The sequence below is a fragment of the Mirounga leonina genome, unplaced genomic scaffold (assembly GCF_011800145.1).
Source record: "Mirounga leonina isolate KUSES-001 unplaced genomic scaffold, KU_Mleo_1.0 Mir_125, whole genome shotgun sequence".
NCBI classification, from domain to species: domain Eukaryota; kingdom Metazoa; phylum Chordata; class Mammalia; order Carnivora; family Phocidae; genus Mirounga; species Mirounga leonina.
Genome location: NW_023270305.1, coordinates 36843237 through 36865049, shown reverse-complemented (window position 1 = coordinate 36865049; position 21813 = coordinate 36843237). Strand labels below are relative to the sequence as shown.

The following is a 21813-nucleotide window of genomic DNA, read 5'->3' as shown; positions in this document are numbered from 1 at the left end:
GTAATAATAACAGAAGTGGTATTATTACTGGTCTTTGGGTCTCCACAGAGCTATCCCATGTGTTCCTGATCCCTGTTCCCCTGCTGGAATGCATGGTTATGGTCTGTTTACAACAGTGGTTCTCAAAGTGTGATTCCCGAACCAGTAGCATCAGCCTCATCTGGAAATTTGTTACAACTTATTAAAAATGCACACCCCCCAAATGCAAATTCTCAGTCCCGCCCCAGACCTGATGAATCTGAAACTCTCTGGATAGGTCCCAGCAGTTTGTGTATGTCAGGTAATTGTGATCACACACAAATCTGAGAGCCACCTATTGCTGCCTTAAAAACGTACCGCAAACATAACAACTGAAAACAACACAAATTTATTATCTCATAGTCTCTGAAGGATAGAAGCCCAGGTGGACTTGGCTGGGTCCTCTGCTTAGAGGTCTTTCAGTCTTTCACAAGACTGAAACCAAGGTGTTGAAGGGCTGTGTTCCTTATTGGAGGTGCTGGGGAAGAATCCACTTCAAATTTTATTCAGGGTTTTGGCCAAATTCAATACCTGGTGGCTGTAGTACTGAGGTCTCATTTCTTTGCTGGCTTTCAGCCAGAGCCCACTCTTAGCTCCTGGCTCTCAAAATCTACCCATATTCCTCTTCTTGTTTTCTATATGGCTACGTCTAGCAACAGTGGGTTGAATCCTTCTGCCATCCTCTTCTGCCCCATGTGACATCCTTTTGCCGCACCTCCCCATCCTCTTCTGCCCCACCTGCTTCACCTACATTCTGGTCTGCTACATCTCTGTGACTTCCTTTTCTACCCATTGCCAGGAGAATGCTGTTTTTAAGGGCTCAGCTTTACATTGGGCCCACTTAAATAAATATAGGATCATCTCCCTATTTTAAGATTCAGTGATTAATGACCTTAATTATATCAGCAGAGTCCCCTTTATCATGTAATGTAACCTGTTCACAGTGGAACACAAGGAGACCAAGGTCATGGGGGTCAAAATTCTGTTTACTGGGTATGACTCATCGCAGGGTCTTTCTCTTGGCTTTGCCAGGATGTTATGTTGCTCATTAGCTGGGCCAGCCTCATTGTGTTCATCCCATTCTTGCCTCAAGGAACCAAAGGTATCTGGAGGAAACCAAACTCAGGACCAGCTTTGTCTCACTGGAAAGTGCAGCCACACTTCCCGTGGGCTCCACATGTGGATCAGGGCACCTGCCTTTTGTGTCTCCCTTATGTAGCATTCCTTTTAGTCCCTCTTCTTCCCCTCCTCCTCTTGTCCTCCGGAGAGGCTAGCTCCTAGGTTTTTCCATTTCTGTCCATATTCCATCTTCCTCCCTAGTTCAGAAGTCCGATAGTGGTGCTGGCATTAAACTTATCCTAGGAATTCTTCTTTAGAAGCAGTAAGACATAGTAGTTGTAAGCACAGATGCTAAATCCAGGCAATTTAGGTACAAATTTTGTGACCTTGGATAAGTTTCTTAACTACTTTATACCTTTGTTTCCCTATGTATAAATGGGTGATAATGATAATGCGAGGTCATTAGCCAGTATTGTTATTACTCATGAAAGTAACATTATGATTCAGTGTTTCTAGGCTTGATTCTTTTTTTTTTTTTTGAAGATTTTATTTATTTATTTGACAGAGAGAGACACAGCGAAAGAGGGAACACAAGCAGGGAGAGTGGGAGAGGGAGAAGCAAGCTTCCCGCTGAGCAGAGAGCCCGATGTGGGGCCTGATCCCAGGACCCTGGGATCATGACCTGAGCCAAAGGCAGACGCTTAACAACTGAGCCACCCAGGGCCTGCTAGGCTTGATTCTTGAAATGCTGAAGAAATTTAGAAAATTATCTCCTTTTCGTATCTTTTACTTTCTTTCTTTTTTCTTTTTAAATATATTTTACTTTCTTAACAAAGCTTTGTTTATAACCATCTTGCCTTACAGGATCTCCATGGGTCCCCACCTCAGTGGACGTCTTGATCTGGACACTCACACAGACAACATGCAAAGAAGTAAAACCAGCACTTTTTGCATATGCAATTATTTGGTTGATTTCCAGAACAAATTCATGAAGTATGTCAGAGTATTACCATCCTTATTTTACAGCAATGAAACTGAAGCTTAGGTTAAGTAATTGACCCAATATCATAGGTGTGGAATAGGTGAATAAACCCCACTATTAGTCATTAACTTCTTCTGAATTTGCCTGTCAACCAAAGTTAGCTTATCATTGAATAAAGCCTCACAGAGTTTTTTGGCAGTGGTGCTTAGTGTTGGTGAAGAGAAAGATTTGTGAAGAGAATCTGAAGCTGGAGCCCTATGGAGGGAAGGCAGGTGTGGGTGGCCTCCCAGGCACCTGGAAAGCATCCTGGACTGCTTTGCAAAAGAACAGTGGAAGGCATGGTGAGGACTTGTGAAGGTGAGGCAGAGAGTTCAAAAGACATTTTCCAGGAATGCCTGGAAAGGGAAATCTCTGTGGTGAATTATATACTCCATTAACATATTTGTCATATGAAGGCTCATTCCCTGGAATAGGTGACCTTGAGGATTTTTCTATCAGGACATGGTCCAGAGAAACAAGGCACTTGACCCTTGGCTGTTTATAAGTGACCTCGTTTTACTCTGGCTTTTCTTTTTGTCAGGTTTTGCTTTTTCTGTTGTGAGTGACAAATGGTTGCTAGCATCCTGGTCCATGATTCTTCTTTACCCCCATGGAGAGAGTCTGATATTATGTAAGATACTACCCTACAGACCATGTTGGCACCTTTCATGGATATACAGTTTGATATTTTGATACTGTTCAAGAAGAAAATCTTCTCAGAGATTAAATAAATTGCTAAGAGCTTGTTTTTGGGCTTATAAAATCATGATGTATGGAAGAAGACAACGTTGCTGTCTTTTGTTACAATGCCTATTTTTTATTCTTTCACTGTGTCCAGTCAATGTTCTAAGTCTCCTTACCAATAGCAAGTAAAATAAATGGTTTTTTTTTTTTTCCTTTGAGTTTAAAGATTGAAAAAATGTATTTGCTTTACATAGAATCTCTTTTGGGAGCAAAACAGACTACATTAATTGTACAGATATGTAGTGTGGATTTGAGACAATGTGTCATTGCATCCTTGGAAAGATGGAAGGCAGGTGTGTGGGACTAAACACTTGATTTGTTCTCTGGCTTTCTCATTTGAGTCAATTTGGTTGTTCCACTCAGAGGAGTGTCAATCTGGATCTTTATTTTTAGTGGGTGCTTCCCTATTCCTCCTAGAGATTAAAAAAAAAAAATTGCCAGAATAATATACTTAAAGTTTGGAGAATAAAAACAGTAGTAATATTTCCAGAAATGTTTTCTATCTACTAAATTATTTAATCCTCACAATAACCCTATAAAACACTTATCCTGGTTTTTCATTTGAGGAAACTGAGACTCAGGAAGAATTACCAAATTACTTAATTTGGACAACATCACATTGTTGATAAATTATAGGGCTTTGATTCAAACAAAAGTCTGTTTGCTATCATTCTGTTAGGTATTGTCAAATAATAGTTAATGACAAAATCTCAGTGATATACAATAGCAAGCATTTAATTCTTGATCCTGTTTCTGTGGTTTGATTGGGAGCTGTCTGACCAGGCTTGGCTCAGCTGGTTTGGGCTCCAGCTGCAGCTTGGATTCAAGTTTGCTCCATATGTCTTTCTTACTTTTTGAACCAGTGGGCTATACGTGACTCTCATCATGTACACAGACAGTAGCACAAGAGGACGAGTCTAACCACACAAGCATATTTCAAAGGTCTATTCAGATCATATTTCCTAACATTCCACTGCCCAAAGCCCAATATCAGTGAAGTGGGGAAGTATCCTCTTTTCATGGAGGTGAGGGATGGAGGGGGGGAATGACTATTTACCTAATAATCATTTGATCGACCTTCAAAGCTTATGTATTCTTTGCTCTTCTGAATTTATAAATATTGAAAGCACAGGTGGGATGACACTCTCGGTTGGGAGTTAGCCATCTTGTGTATGCTTGTCATGGCGGTCACGCATTGTCATTTCTACTGACTGCAGTTGCCCCAATCCTGTGCCCTAGAAGATATTTGACTATTTTTTATCTTTTTTGCCATCATCTGTCCTTACTAGTATTGAAGGGGAAGATCATCAATAGTTGAATCTAGAAGACTAAGGTTATGATCATTAATGTAAAATAGAATCATTTTTTTTTTCTGGTTTATGCAATCTAAGGGCTTTGATGGGGAAAATGTTTGTAATACAAGTGCTAGTACATATAGGAGAAAGCAATCAAGTGTTTGTCCCAAATAGCAGGACGCAAACTGTTCTTCTAGAAACAATAGATTGCAAGGATTATACCAGCTCAGGTAGTGCAGTCAGAGGAGCTTCTTACCTTCTTCTACCTCATGCTCAATAGCTAGCCTGAAGCTAGGATGCTCCTCATACGCAATGCAATGAGAATCTTACATATCAACATCTTGGGCTATGAGCTAGAGATTTTGCAGTACTTATCCCTCATGCTTGGTCCTTGCTAATTTGGATATTAAACCAAATTATGAAAATATTGTAGGGTAGGGGCAGAATTCCTAGTTTCAGTCCAAACCATATCAAAAGTTTAATGGCTGGAAAAAAGACCACTGAAAGTTTCTATGACTAGGTTTTTCCTCTTCAACAAATTAATACCATGTAACCTTTCCTTGCCTTTTGCTTTTGAATCTTACCTGTGTCTCAAGAAGTGGCTGAAAAGATTAATCCCCAAAAGAATAAATTAAGTCAAGTGTTTTGCCCAGCAACTCTTATCCTTTCATATCTAGATTTATAAGGACTATGCGACCTTTAGGATTCAAGGCTCTAACTCTGCTTCTTGGCTTACAGTTGGCTTGGGGTCTTTGTTCAGTGTTTCCCATTTCTGCCTGCTGCATGCTAGTGTCTCTGATGTGATTGTCCTAGCATTTTTGTTTCTCACCTCAGCATATTTTGAATGCCATTTCTTTACAGTTTTGCACTGGAACATCCATAAAAGACTTTATATGCTTTCCTTGGTCCCCCAGCTTATATGCGAAGCATGTTCATGTAACAATGACAGTTCGCTACACAGTCTCACTTAGTGCCTTTCACTGTTGTGTTAAAATGACTTCGCTGCTAGTTATCCAGCTTCCATACAGGACTTCCTTGTACATCATCATTTATTTTGCTACTCATTATTCTATCAGAGCTTGAAAAAGGCTTTCAGAGAACCTCCCCAGAAATTTGCAATAACTGTGTCATAGGTACTGGGCCAAGATCACTTAGGTAGATCTGGCTGAAGTAGGGACAGTGGTATCGTGTGCATGCACAACGCATCTGGCATTTTCATCCTTCCACAGCACAAGAAGGTGTGCTGCCCAGCAGCAGAATTCCGTGCATGTCAGAGCTACCATTTGGCAGTTGGTAGTGTGAATGGGAAATGTGTAAAATGTTTTTAGGTTTTTGGAGGACAGGCAGCTTATCTGTGCCAACTATTGTTGTTGTGAAGGAACACAAATCTAAATCTGTCTATGGTTGGATCGCTGTGCTTGGTTTATTTAAAACATGGCATTTGGAGAGAGGTAAAATACCAGCACACTGTGTCTTTGCCTTTTTTCCCCTCAAAGCAAATTTGTTGGGTCTATTTGCCATAGCAGTGCAGTAAAGAGGCATGCGCCTATTGTGACAGACCTTCTTTGTACTGTTAATTCTAATAGAAATAATCATCTACATTGATTTATAAGGATGGAATGGAGTGCAGACATTGACTCAAAAGAAGAGAAAAGCTATGAACAGTTTGATTTATGGTGGTATTAAAGCAAATGATTCAGATTTAGTTTGTACATTCTAAGGTTGCTTGTCCAGTGGTTAGTTGTTGAAATATATTCAGCAAAGAGCAGTCAGTTTCTCACTGAACAACACACATCTGATAGAATGTGTAATTTATTCTGTTGAGGCCAGGGCCATATTTTGTGCTTGATAATGTGGGAGGCTGCTACCCGCACATCAGTGTTTCTTAGGTAGGAGAGGATTGCTTTAGAATGAAATAAATAACCTTATCAGACACTGATTTTATGGGACAAGAATGTAAATGCAGTGAGTAATCAGAGAGCATGTAAATAGCAGCAAGCTAAGTTTCAGAACCATCACCACTCAGTTTGCAAAGTGTCCTTCCTATTTAAGAGAATGAAACTCAGCTGCCACAGGGAGTATAATATCCTCAGTGGTCAGTTATGATGTGAAGAAAACAAAGTAGGATTTTGTTATGACATAGGTCCCTCATGTGGTGATCATGATGGATTTACTGTGCTTCCTGGAAGTCTTGGTTGGTCTCCCAGACTGACTTTGGTGTCCTTTCTCAGTTTTTCCATAGCCCTCTGCTTTCCTTGGTCATAGAATGAGGCATAATTGTTGCCTACCTTGGGTCTCGCTACCTTGAAACCATAAACTGCTTGGGGTCAAGGTCCAACTCTTTCTCAGCATTTGGCAGATGTATGTATGTACTAAATATTGAGTGAGTAAAATATTTCCATACCCGTTGAATCCCAGTAGTTTGTCTAACATATATAGGTGCCCTCAGGAGCTCCCAGTTTTTAATGTGATTCCAACATCACTGCCTTACATAGTTCTGGTTCTGATTTCCCCATCTTTAATTTGATGAGTTTCAACAAGATATATAATCTTCAGTTATGTTCTGAGTTTTGGTGACTTATTCATTTTGAACCCCCAAGGTAGCCGATTATTTCAGTAATTATTATTTCTTACCAGTAATGTGTGTTTCTATAGGGAGCATGACTTCGGCAACTTCACCTATCATTTTAAAATGGGACCCCAAAAGTTTGGAAATACGGACACTAACAGTGGAGAGGCTTCTGGAGCCACTTGTTACACAGGTAAGGGATGATTTGAAACACTTTGTTACTTGTATATGTTTCTGTTGTGATTATATCATGACTCTTCAAAAAACTTAGAAATCGCTAAGAGTGAATAATACGTCATGCCATAATGCTAAGGACTGAAGATACGTTACTGCCTGAACTCTGGACAGTTTTATTGCCCAACAGCATGTGAAGTGCCTTTTTAAAAACTCATCATATGATTTTTGAAATTAGGTTGATGAGGTAATTAAAGAGGGGCCTTGGTGAATGGGGCTCTCATTCCTAGTAATGAATTCAAGTCTAACTAAACCATTCCTAGCTCACTTTCAGATGCTCATGCACAGTGGGAAGAACTGTATTGACTATTTAAGAGCAAAGTATATTACTTTTCTTTAGTTTAAAATGGAGAATTTATCATGTTGGAAAAATGAAATGTTCCATTTTTTTTGTTGTCACAGTCGCTACATCTCCACAGGTGACTGTCAACAGGAAAAAAAAATTCTCAGAATTTAAGTTTTAAAAGTTAATTTTTAGTATCTTACAACACATATTCTTTGCTATATTAAACTCAGAAATACATGGAATGTGAAAATTAAAGATTTTTATGGTGTATTTTTAGGGAAATATTATGCCAAATTAAGTAGAAATTTCTTTTTTGTTTCCTCTTTTCATTATTATTTTTTTTAAATTTAAATTCAATTACTGGTTTTTCATACTGGTTTCCTATAGCTGCTCTAACAAATTACCACAAACTTAGTGTCTTAAAGCATCACAAATGTATTATCTTATGGTTCTGGAGGTCAGAAATCCTAAAGTAAAGGTGTTGGCAGAGCTGCATTCCTTGTAGAGGCTCTGGCAGAGTGCATGTCCTTCCTTGTCTTTTGCATCTTCTGAAATCCACTTGCCTTCTTCTACCCCGTCCTCCATATTCAAAGCCAGAAATGTAGCATCTTCAAATCTCTCTCTGACTCTGACCTCTGCTTCTCTCCTCACACCTCCCTCTTAGAAGGACCTTCTGATTACATTGGGCCCACTGAAATACTCCAGAATAATCTTAAGATCCTTAACCAAATCACAGCCATTTAAGATAACATATTCACAGTTTCCAGTGATTGGGACATGGACATCTTTGGGGGTCATTATTCAGCTCAACATAGTCTGCCTTCTGTCCACCCCCAAATTCACATCCTTCCTACGTGGAAAACACATTCACCACATCCCCAGATTCCCTAAAATCTCAACCTATTATAGAATCATTTCAAGTCCAAAATCTCATCAAAATTTCATCAGCTTAAAAATTCCAAATATTTTCATCTAAATCATCTAAAGTAGGTGTAGGTAAGGTTCTGGTTATAATCCATTCTTGAACAAAATTCCTCTCCATCTGTTACCTGTGAAACTAGAAAACAATATATATATGTGCCCAGAATGCATTGGGATAAGATGCACAGCATAAGAGAATAGGTACAGATAGTCCCACTAAAAAGGGAGAAGGTGGAAGGAAAAAAAGGATTATCAATTCTTCCACAAGCAATTTAGAAATCCAGCTGGGCAAATTCCCTTACACTGGAAAGCTTGGGAACAACTGGCAGTGTTTCTACTGATACAACATTCTTTTTTTTTTTTTTTTCTTTAGATTTTATTTATTTATTTGAGAGAGAGACAGAAACAGAGATAGTGAGAGAGAACACGATCAGGAAGGAGAGGGAGAAGCAGGCCCTGACACGGGGTTCCATCCCAGGACCCTGGGATCATGACCTGAGTGAGGGCAGATGCTTAACTGACTGAGCCACCCAGTCGCCCCCTGATAGAACATTCTTAAGAAACCTGTGGTTCTCCCATTTGTCTCTAGGATTGACGCTATTAGAAAAGAGGCTACTTCACAGAACATTCCCAGATAATCCCATCTCCATTTTTGGCCTCTGCTGAAATGGTCAAAGCCATCCATGAATTACATGCCTAATCTCTTCAAAGAAGCACTCTGTATGACTGAATACTCTGAGCTTTCAGTCCTTCCAAGGCACAAGCCAAAGGTTATCTAGACATGCAACTGGCTTTCTCTCCAGAGCATACTTTCCCGAGAGTGAGTTTTCTAATTTTACGCCTTTTGCAATTTACATAGGCTGGGAATTTTCCAAATCATCAAGTCCTGGTTTCTTTTAGCTTAACAGTTCTCTCAATTTCTTTCTTTCTTCTCACATTTTACTATAAGCAGGAGGAAGAAACCAGGGCACTCCTTCAACACCGTGCTTAGAAAACTTCTTGACTAAATATCCAAGTTCATCCTGTACAATTCTGATTTCCACATAACTAAGATACAATCCATCCAAGCTTTCTGTCACTCTTTCTTCCATTTCCTAGTAACATGTTCTTCATTTTTTTCTGAGCCTTCCCTAGCATCTCTTTAACACCTGTGTTTCTACAGTCTTTTTATAATGATTTAGATATCCTCTCAGATGATAAGAGGCTTCCTCTACCATGCTCCTCACTTCCTTCTGAGTCCTTGCAAGCAAGGCCTTTATTATCCCTTTTTTTACTAACAGTCAGTGCAAGGCAATCTTGGATTTTTCTATTAAAATTCTTTAAATTTTTCTAGCATCTGCCTGTTATCAATTCCAAAGCTACTTCCACATTTTTAGGTGTTTGTCATAGCAGCGCCCTACTCCCAAGAACTAAAATCTGTATGTTTCCATTTGCCACTATAACAAATTACCACAACCTGAGTAGCTTAAAACAACACAGATTTATTATTCTATAGTTTCAGAGGTCAGAACTCATAAAATCAAGGTGTTGGTAGGACTGTGTTCCTCAAGGAGGGCATTCCTTTCCTTTTTCAGCATCTGGTGTGCACCTGCATTTCTTGGTTGTGGTGCTTTCATCCTTTAAAGCCAGCACCATACCACCTTCACATCTCTCTGCCTCTGACGTCAGCTTCTACTATCTCACCTCTTCCTCTGACTAACTCTCTGGCTTCTCTCTTATGAGTATACTTGTGATGACATTGGTATTCAGATACTCTTAAGATAATCTCTCCCTCTATAGATCTTTAAACTAATCACATCTGCAAAGTCCCTTTGTTATTGAAGATAACACATTCACAAATTTCCGGGTATAGGAAGTGGATATCTTTGTATGTAATTGTTGAAATGTTTCATTAGATTTATGCACATTTTTCAGTTGATCATGATTCTTGTTAGCTCTATGAAAATTTCTTTGAGAAACACTTACTCCTGAATGGCCCTTAGATATGGGAGTATGTCGTCTACTCGGATTATGGTCTGTAGACTAAGGCCTATGCATGAATTGTTTGTTATTTGTCTGCAATAAGCACAGAAATTGAGAGTAAGTGCTTTTAAATTTTTATGACCATTTTACAGAATAATTTTATGTATGTTGAATCGAGTAATTTTAGACTTGTATTTTTAATTTTTTTAAATTTTTGAATCATTCATTTTGTTGTATTTTATAGTGCTTTGGTTTATGATGTATTGGAATAACAAAAATATGGCTTTTCATCGTAGACAGCTTGAGAAAGATTGGCTTAGGAGATATTTTTGAGTCAGGTCAATTTGGTCTGAAATGTAGTTCCTTCAGCCTAGTTAAAAGCAGACTGTCTTTCTCTAGCCTCAGAATTTTACCTTCAGATTACATATCAATATTAAATTTAATCCTTATCTTACAGAGTAAATGAAACACAATAATTAAAACACAATGACCGGTATAATTGATTAAATATAGTTTCCATTTTTCTGTTTTTTGATGGCTATATATTCAGGCTTGTGTTAGCCATTATCCAACACTGTATAAGTCAAGGAGAAGGATATAAATGAATCTGGCATAGGAAAACAAAATATTACCCATAAACTATCTTTCATTTCTTAAAATTTTCATGTATTTGTATTTTGCTCATATTTCTCTTATCTATAGAATAGTATATCTAAGATTATAATTAAAAATTATTTTTTCCATATATACGTACCTAAATTCTGTCAGATAAAGGCAATGCATTAAAACATTTATTAAAAGTTAGGACAGTTAAATGTCTAATTCATATTTGTTCATTTAATACAGTAGAATATGTAAAACCCTTCTTGAATTTCACACAGTGACTTAGAACTGTAATGAGTCTTAGTATCCCTTTAATATCTTCTGGTATCTATATGGCTTATCTTTCTTTTCAGTGTTCCTACCCTGATTTAGAGAGAGAGATTCTTTCAAAAACATGACTTTTCAGACAAGCTTCTCTATTATTTCCTCTAATATTATGGCTCTGCTATCAAGACTAAGCATTCCCTCCCCTAGAATAAAGCCTTAATGTTAGGACTGATGTGATTGTTGACCTTTGAAGGGCATATGAATCAGAAAGGAGAGATAAGAAAATACTGGCTACAAACTCCTGTTCAACATTTTTTTAAAAAGGTGCAACTCAGAAAGAAAACTAAATCAAGGCCCTATTTGCGTCACACACACACACACACACACACTCACACACGCCCCTTTATGAATTGAATAAAGTTCATAGTGGTATTCAGTGATGCAATATGCTCATAACCATCCTAGTTTTCTGATACGGATAGATAAGTAATGAAATAAATACCAGGAATTAAGGGTTTTCAGTAAAATTCATTCACTGTCATAAGAAAAATGACATTAGAAATTTACTGTTGATAAGTATTTAAAATATGCAAAACTATCTCATTTTAATCATAATGTATATGAGGCTGCATATTTATCTTACAATGTCAAAATGGCAAGATCCTTTTTGGATAATTTTTACATTATGGAAATCATGAAATTTCAAATGAGAAAGGATTTATCTTAGAAAGTTTAGTCCTTGAACAAGATGTCCAAATTTTTTATAAATTCTAAAAAGTAAAAATTTTTAATAGGCCACATCCTGTGATACTAAGTTTTATTAGAAAACTAAAATACCTGATTAGGCAATTTTATTAGAAAACTAAAAAATAACATAGTAGAAATTAGGAAACACTCTTAGATAACTCTTAGAACCAAAGGTAAATGCAAAGTATATATGAGTTAATGAAAAAAATGATGTCTTCCTAACAAAATATACACACCCAATAAAAACTGTGCTCAGTACAAAATTTTAGCTTTAAATGTCTTTTTTTTTTTTTAAAGATTTTATTTATTTATTTGGCAGAGAGAGACACAGCAAGAGAGGGAACACAAGCAGGGGGAGTGGGAGAGAGAGAAGCAGGCTTCCCGCCGAGCAGGGAGCCTGACGTGGGCTCTATCCCGGGACCCTGGGACCACGACCCGAGCCGAAGGCAGACGCTCGATGACTGAGCCACCCAGGCATCCCTTAAATGTCTTTTTTATTAACAAAAACAAAAACAAAAAAAAACTAAGTGTTCGTCTTAAGAACTTAGAAAAAGAACATCAAGAGAAACTAGAACAGAATTTAGTTAACAATGGAAACTGGAATCAATAAAATAGAATATAAAAGTTAAAGCGATTAAATAAATTCAAAATTTGATTGTTCTTTGAAATGACCAATCCTCAACACACAAATTTTGGAAAACATATAAAGAAAAATATATAGGATTTTGAATGAGAGCATAAATAATTCCAGGAACAGAGAGGGTAAAAGAAGCATAGTAGACTATTACATGCAACTCTACTCTGATGAAACATGCAAACCTACAGGAAGGAAATAAGTTCCTAGAAAAATTTAAATCACCACAGTATATCCAGAAGGAACTGGAAAACTGGAATAAGCCATATAAATATTGGAAGGCTATTTGAAGATCTGTTATCAAAAAGCACCAGAACAGATGGATGCATAGCTAAATATTATTAGACATTTAAAGAACTGATAATCACAATGCTATTTAAATTACCATTTCAACTATAGAAAAAGATAACTCCTCAGTCATTTTTTGAAGAATCATAATTTTATCATTAAAAATTCAAGATATTTTTAAAAACTTTTTTTTACAAAAAGATAATGTTGGTTCTATATCATTTCTGAATTTAAATGCAACAAAAAAAACACCAAAAAACAAAAAAAAAGTTCATGAAATGTAGTAAGTACCATCCAGCAATATGTTCAAAGATCAGCATATATATAACAAAATAGGAAATTTTTTTTAAAGATTTTATTTATTTATTTGACAGAGAGAGACCCAGCGAGAGAGAGGGAACTCAAACAGGGGGAGTGAGAGAGGGAGAAGCAGGCTTCCCGCAGAGCAGGGAGCCCTATTGGGGGCTTGATCCCAGGACCCTGGGATCATGACCTGAGCCAAAGGCAGACACTTAACGACTGAGCCACCCAGGCACCCCTACAAAATAGGAAATTTTTAAGAAATATAAGGATAGCCTAGTATGAGGAAATAAATAAAAATATTTTAGTAGCTCAATTGATTATACCATTAGATGCTAAAAAGACATTTGATAGAATTTTGCACTTATTTCTACTAAAATGTCTAAATAAGAATGGGATCAAATTTTTAAAATAAAGGAATGTACCATGTAAACATAGGAATAGGACAGAGAAAACACTCTTTTTATGATGTAATTAAAATTAATATGAGAATGGGGTTAGGTGACTAGATAGAAGATAAATATAAAAAAAAATAAAGTTTCCATTTGTTCTTAGCAGCTAGAAATCAAAACAGGAAAATATTCTCTTTTTAACTGAAAAAATATATAAGGGCAATTATTTTTCCTATATAAAATGGGTATTAATTTTATAGTTTTTAACATGAAAATTTGTAATTACTTTTATGCCACTGAAGTAGAGGTTATGTATGCACAAGCTTTGAAGTCAAGAAGGCTTGATTATAAGTACAGGATCCCCAATGATAACTTGAATATGTTACTTAATGTGTCACCAAGTGTAAATTATAGAGAATAATAATTTGTACCACACAGAATTATTGAAGGGATACATGAGATGGTGCATTAAAGTGATTGATGAAATGTCTGATGTTATCCTGATACAGGTTTGCTCTTAATGCTGTGTTCTTTACTACCTGGTAGTAATGGCTTTCCAGTTATTAGAGAATGGGTGCCATGTATAAAATAGGGATTCATTAGGTATTTTCTTTAGAAAAATATTTTAATGCAGGTTTAGAAAAGAATAAATTGTGTGTTACATTTAATCAAAGATTACTAAAGCAGGAACCTCTAAAGTTATTGGGAATTCAACTTCAGCAAGCTAATGAAACTCAGTCCATCACAATAGGATAGAATGGAATTTGCTGGAATTTAGTTCCTTATTTCCTTTTAGAAAGATGAATCTGCAACTTAAATCACAATAAGCATCTGAAAAAAAAGAATACCATTGATGTTTAATGAGCTGTTCTAAATAGGTATAATGGGGAAAGACCCTCCTAAGAAGAGGACCTTTCTTTAATCATTTCCAGTATTATTTTGAGTAATGTCTATGGGCCTCTTTTAGATTAGGCTCTAGTGACTTCTATAGTTAGGTCCTTTAAAATTGTACTCAAAAATTAATTATTTCAAAAGTAAGTAATTAGAACGTCATACACTTAAAACTATTATTAAAATTTAAAATTTAAATTTATACTTTAAAAAAACACTTGATTTTCTCCTTTTTTTGATATTAAGTCTTCTTAAAGGAGTCATCTGTGTGACTCACAGCTATAGTTAATTTCCTCGGTGCATTTAAAATTAGGAAATCATGAGATTTAAATTTAAAATCAGGGGATTTAAACTGAAAATTATTCTAGAAATAAACATACTCAGAAATGAAGTAACTTCTGAGGCTTAAGCCAGTGTGTGCCTCTTTATGCTATCCCATACTCTGTCTTACACAGTTTACAAGATAGAGTATTTTCTGTATGAATTTACCAAAAGAATGAAAGTATAAAATGAGGTCTCATGGTACCCATCTGTCTGGAGCATATCATTATTGAGAACTACCTTAATTCATGGTTTATTCATGAGATTCAAGGTTAGGTGGTTTCCAGGGTGACACTACAATGTTACAATAAATTGTGTACTTTTGTCAAAGGGTTTAAATTGTATAAAAAGTGAAGGATGTGCTAAAAGCAAATGATGTGAACTCCATTAAGTTGGTTTAGTTCTTTGATCAATGTTATATATAGCTTGATTACTCTGTTTCCGAGTATTTTTCCTATTTTTATTGTTTAATATTTTCATACCAATCCCATTTTAATTTTTGAATGCTATTTTCCTTGTCTGAAAAAATGGTTTAGTTTATCTGCCTTTAGTAGAAGTTTCTGTGGGTGAATGAACTACATAAAATACCATAACTTTTTATTTAAAAATATCTTCATTTTATATTAAAATAGGATTTGAAAAGAAATAATAAGGTTATGATTTAGAAGTTTACTTATCATAGACCTGTACTTCTGAAACAAATAATACATTATATGTTAAAAAAAAAAAAAGATAGCAGGAAGGGAAAAATGAAGGGGGGGAATCGGAGGGGGAGATGAACCATGAGAGACTATGGACTCTGAGAAACACACTGAGGGTTCTAGAGGGGAGGGGGTGGGAGGATGGGTTAGCCTGGTGATGGGTATTAAAGAGGGCATGTACTGCATGGAGCACTGGGTGTTATATGCAAAAAATGAATCATGGAGCACTACATCAAAAACTAATGATGTAATGTATGGTGATTAACATGACATAATTAAAAAAATAGTATATATTATAGAAAAAAATCACATATATAAATATTTAATTGAAAGACTATAAAGTATTTTTGTTTTGCAAGTATTATTTCATCCCCTAATATTAACATTTTTTTAAATTGCTGCATTTTTGTTTTGTTCTGTTTGTTTGTTTTTACAGTAGATACATATACCTAAAGTAGTTATTATATTGGAAATAATTCTTTGAATTGAGTTTTTATGGTAGATTGCTTGGTAGTCATTGTGTCTGCCATTTCTGAAATAGAAGTTTAATTGACTAGTATATTGTCTGGGATTAGATTAATTTCTGTTTTGGGATTATGTTCAAAATTTTGATGTCTGCTACCAGATGGGAATGATGCTCTTTTTGTTTTATGGCCAGCTGTGTTGGCCATGTTTTGAAACTTGAGTAATGTACGGAGCCCTTTTAAACAAAAAAACAAAAACAAGACAAAATTTTCCCAAATCCTAGAATGGACTTAAAGTAATATAAATGTGGAATTATGTATGCACATACTTTCATTCATAAAGAAAATTACAAAATAAGTACTAAAACCACAAAAACAAAAATTGAAATCAACATTAATTTGATGGATGCTGTTACATCATTGCATATGATGTAAATGATTATGTGACTACTCTAGCTCTGGGTTTTTTGTGTTTAGCAAACACTCAGTACCATGTACCATGTGATGTGTCAATTCTCCCCTACCTTTAGAATCAACTACTGCAAATCAAAATTATTGAGTGCACCATGGCATCATTTCACCTTTGTTTAGCAATAAATAGAGTCACAGTTAACACACAACATCTGCCTCTATTTCCTTCTCATTAGCCTAGGACAACAAAAGTTAAGCAGTATATTATATGGTTTTAGAATACAAGCAAACTATATTAACGATGATGCAACTAACTTTTCTTCTATCAAAATGTTTCCTTTCAATAATTTCTGACTTAAACACAGTGAGTATTTTATGAATGCTAATAAGAGAAATTTTATTTAGTAGGGGATAAAAGCGAAATCCTAAGGTACTATGAAATGAGTGCTCTACATTCTACCTCAGTTTATTAATTTCTTGTTCTCCATGAGAAAGGGGGTTTTGGACGTTTTCCCTCACACTTTATTAAGCTCACCAATCCTGATTTCTTGTGTCCTGCTCATAGGGATGGTCCAAGCTGCGGAAGTAAGTTTTCTAAATAACTTTCATTAGAGTTTTGTCATTGCTTTGGACAGTTTTTACTGCTCTTGTTTTAGTTGGAGCTCTTCTCCATTAGCACGGAACTAACCATAGATAATCTGGACCCTCTAAGGAGAAAAGGGGGGGACATTCTAATGTTTCTTGAGTAGTTGCTATGTATCTGAAACTATCTTAGATATTTCTAGGAGTTTTCATTACTTCTTGGGTCAACTTGGTGAAGTCATATTATTTCCTCCATTTTATAGATGAAAAAAGGGAGAGACTTAGACCACATAATAAAAGGCCTGGGATGAATTAAACTGAGTAAGTGTGCTGCCCCTAAGGTAAACATGGGCCGAAAATACCGAATTGGCAAGTTGCTAGTACATCAAACACAGAGAATTGGTAGAGTGAAATGGGAAGAGAGTAAAGGATTAAACTGAAGGTGGGGAAGGGGTGAACTCCCAACATTAAAACAGACAGAGGAAGGGGGTAGAAAAAGAGAGGTAAACCATAAAACACACTCTTAACTGTAGAGTACAAGCTGAGGGTTGCTGGAGGGGAGGTGGGGGCGATGAGTCAAATGGGTGATGGGGATTAAGGAGGGCACTTGTTTTTTTGTGTTTTTTTTTGTTTTTTTTTTAAGATTTTATTCATTTATTTGAGACAGAGAGCATGAGAGGGAGGAGGGTCAGAGGGAGAAGCAGACTCCCCGCCGAGCAGGGAGCCCGATGCGGGACTCGATCCAGGGACTCCAGGATCATGACCTGAGCCGAAGGCAGTCGCTTAACCGACTGAGCCACCCAGGCGCCCTAAGGAGCGCACTTGTGATGAACCCTGGGTGTTCTGTGTAAGTGATGAATCACTAAATTCTACTCCTGAAACCAATATTACACTGTATGTTAACTAACTGGAACTTAAATAAAAATGTGAAACAAACAAACAAAAAAGAGGAAAAGAAGCAAGCCAAAGAGAACTGAATATATATGTACAGTCAGGAATTAATTCCTTTTCTAGTTTGCATTACCTAATTCTTGCCCACACCAGATATTTGCTGAATGCAAACACGATGTAAACAAATTCCTTAACATTCAAATGAATAAGTTAAACTAAAAACCTATTTTCCCTATTAAGTGGTTAATGCATGTGAATTCTCAAACTTAGCAATAACTCTTTCTTTTATTCTGTTTGGCAATAAACGCAAACCTTAAAATATTTTTCCTCTTGCACTTTCCATTTCAGTGAACGGCAACTATTTTAAATGGGAAAGTGGTACTAAAAACTAAATTTAAAAATTAATGTCAGAAAAGAATAATGATTTTTATGTGCTTGACACTGGACAATTAACAAAATCTTATGCATACTAATTCAAAAATTTCAAGCAAGAAATTGTGGGAGGTTAGCTAGCAAAATTGCTCAAAACTACCTTGGACAGTATAGAAACCTTATCTGAGCTGGCGACCAAAAAAATCCACTCTACCAAGCATGAGAATGCCTACGAAGTGACAGAATTGCATTTACTCAGGAGCCCCGAACTAGCAAACTAATTAAAGCTTGTCGGAGATCTGAGATTAAGGATTGGGGCATGGCAACACACATGCTTTTCTGTTTCTTGTCATCCTGTTAAAAGTACAAAATAAATGCTTTGTTTTCACATTTAATTAAGAAGGAAGGAAGGCCAGGAAAAGTCATAGGAAATCTAACCAGCTATTTTTCTTTCATTCTGACATAATTCTGAGTCCTTCTGTAACTCGACTGTCTTGGCTACATGGCTGTGCCTTCACAATCTGTGCTTTATCTTATTTTTCTACCTCAGCTTTAAATGTTTATGTTTTTCAGGGCTTAGACTTAGGACTCCTCTTTTCTTTTTTTCTGCATTTTCCCGCAGTTGATTCTACCCATCCCTATGGCCGTAAGTATTGTCAATATACTGACAGTACTCAAATTTGTATCTTCAGCCTACATCTCTTCACTGAGCCTTCGTCTCACATGTAGGAATTCTCCTTGGTTTCTCTTTTCTCCGATATGCCCTCCTCTCTCCATCTGTGCTGCTGAAGTCCCGGTTCTAAACCCAAGTCCTTTCACACCAATAACCAACCATGGTCACTTACTAAATAATCCACCAATCCCAGTTTTGCTCACTTCCTATACATTCTCTAAATAGCAATCAGAATGATCATTGGAAACAATGTATAATTTGATCATATCGTTTTCCTGTTTAAGACCGTGCAATTAGGAAGCTTGCTGTTGCCAAGCAGAGGAAATCTTCCTTTTTCTTGCTGGACTATGCAAGCTATGATGAGTGGCACAGGACTCCTACAGAAGATGGCCGGATCCTAAACTCACCTCATCCCATGGATATTCTTAGGCAACACCCGCAGCAGTGTAAATAACCCAGAAGGTGACTGGCAGAACAGACTTTCCACAGCTAAACACAGAGAAGAAGCCACATCAAAGAGGGTAGGAAGGGCAAAGACCATTGGGAACCGAGCTGACCCATGAGACTGTCCACGGGAGGGAGGGCTGGTGCAAGCACAGAGAAGGGAGAGGAATAGACATTACACCAAGCACCCTAGGCATGGGGGATCCACACTGGGAAGACAAACCCCCAAAATGTTTGGCTTTGAAAATGAGAGGGGCTTAACATTCATTGGCCTTAATGCATGGAACTTTGAAAATCAGGGGCTTGGCTCTGGCAGAGCCAGAGGACATTAGGAAACTGAGCGCCTGCCTTTAAAGAGACAGCTTAACAAATAATGCTGCTGAGATACAGCATAAATCAGTTTGAAAAATGCCTGGGATGTATGGAAAGAAGATTTATTTACTAATCTCAGAACATGTGTGGAGAAGCAGGGATCTTTAGGAGACTTTTTCAAGAACAAAAGAGCTGGCAGTTGACATTTCCCTCCCTCAGCCCCCAGCCTAGATGCAGGACCAGCTGCAGGAGTGAGGGCAGCACAAACACTCTCCATGTAGCTTGCTAACAGTGTGCTCTGCCCCTGCACTCTCCTGTGGATCCACCCTGCCCCTCCAACCCAGCCTCCACAGTTCTCCAAAGCAGAGCCACAACCATGGCATTATGTAAGCAGCCCTGACAGAGGCTAGTACTACCCCAAAGTGACTCCTGCCCCAGGCCATACATACCAGTTTGCAGCCCCAGCCGTGTGCTGGGGGCAGACATCTGATCTGACTGCAGGCCCTGCCCACCAACAAAAGCTTCCCAGGGGTCAGCACGGGGAGAGCATCTCACAGTTCAGTACAACTGCAGCTCTAGCAGCTGCCTGGTCTGACCCAACTCAAGCCCATGGTGGCCCCAGACTGGCTCACTAACAACACAGGGACCATATCCTGCCCACAACAGACAAAGAAAGGCATTGAAGACAACTAGGCAGAAGGCAAATGTGGCTCAATCACAACAACATGGCACATGCAGCAGACATAGGAGACATCCCTAAAGCCCCAGGTTCTAGTGAACTGGGGACATTGCCCTATAGGACACCACAGGACCTCTTCTTCATAAGGCCGTGACTTTCAAGAGCAGGGCATGTAGCTGACTTTCCTAACACATAGAAACAGACACAGAGTTACACAAAATGAGTAGACAGAAGAATATACAGTTTTTCAGCAGAAACTTTATAGGCCAGAAGAAAGTGGCATGATATATTCAGAATGCTGAAAGAAAAAAACCTGTAGCCAAGAATACTCTATCCAGCGAAACTATGATTCAGAAGAGAAAGAGAGAAAATGTTCCCCAGACAAAGAAAAGTTAAAGGAATCCATAACCACTAAACCAGCCTTACAAGAAATGTTAAAGAGGACTCTGAATGGAATGGAAAGACCGGAAACAGGAGTAAGAAAAGTAGGAAGCACAAAGTGGTAAAATTAAGTATATCTAAAAAAGTCAGTCCAGAGATTTCTAAAATAAAAGGATGTAAAGTTTGACAGTATATACCTCAAATGTGTGTGAGGGGGATAGGAGTAAAAATTTAGTGTTTTTAGAATGGGTTCAAACTTAAGTAACTATCAATATAGACTGTTATATGCTTAAGATTTTATTTTATTTATTTATTTTTTAAAGATTTTATTTATTTATTTGACAGAGACAGCAAGAGCAGGAACACAAGCAGGGGGAGTGGGAGAGGGAGAAGCAGGCTTCCTGCTGAGCCGGGAGCCCGATGTGGGACTCGATCCCAGGACCCTGGGATCATGACCTGAGCCGAAGGCAGTCGCTTAACCAACTGAGCCACCCAGGCGCCCTATGCTTAAGATTTTATATAGAAACCTAATGGTAACCACAAATCAAAAAACAAGTAATAGATATGCAAAAGGTAAAGAAAAGGAATCCCAGTCTATTACTAAAGAAAGCCAGCAGACCATAGAGAAAGGGGAAGAGAAGAAAGGAACAGAGAAGAACTACAAAAACAACTGTAAAATAAGTAACGAATGGCCATAAGTACATAGCTATCAGTAATTACTCTGAATGTAATTAGACTAAATGCTCCAACCAAAACACATAGGGTGATGGAATGGATAAAAAAGCAAGACCCATCAATATGTGCCTATAAAAGATTCATGTCAGACCTAAAGGCATGCAAGATTGAAAGTGAAGAAATGGGGGCACCTGGTGGCTCAGTTGGTTAAGCATCTGACTTTTGGTTTCATGATCTCAGGTTCGTGAGATTGAGCCCTGCGTTGGGCTCTGCACTGAGCCCAGAGTCGCTTGGGATTCTCTCCCTCTCTCCTTGCTCCTCTCACTACTCATGTACATTCTCTCTCTAAAATAAAATAAATAAATAAGATCTTTAAAGAAAAAAAGAAAGCGAAGAAATGGAAAACATTTATCATACAAATGGAAGTGAAAAGAATTCCAGGACAGCAGTACTTATATTGTACAAAATAGACTTTAAAACAGATACTGTAAGAAGAGACAAAGAAGGACACTGCATAATCATAAAGGAAACAATCCAACAAAAAGATATAACAATTGTAAGTATTTATGCACCCAAAATGGGAGCACCCAAATACATAAAGCAGCTATCAACAAACCTAAAGGAAGTAATCAATAGTAATACAATAATAGTAGGAGACTTCAACACCCTACTTACA

The 21813-nt window shown here is 37.3% G+C and overlaps 1 protein-coding gene across 6 annotated transcripts in view; it reads left to right on the top strand.

The window, feature by feature from the left end:
• Window positions 1-6797: 6797 nt before the first annotated feature.
• CTNNA2 (catenin alpha 2) overlaps window positions 6798-21813 on the top strand; it is a 957367-nt gene continuing 942351 nt past the window's right edge. For all 6 annotated transcript variants that reach the window (XM_035001191.1, XM_035001192.1, XM_035001190.1 and 3 more), the window contains exon 1: window positions 6798-6899. In XM_035001191.1, the coding sequence (XP_034857082.1) occupies window positions 6798-6899 (102 nt within the window). The remainder of the gene's footprint in view (window positions 6900-21813) is intronic.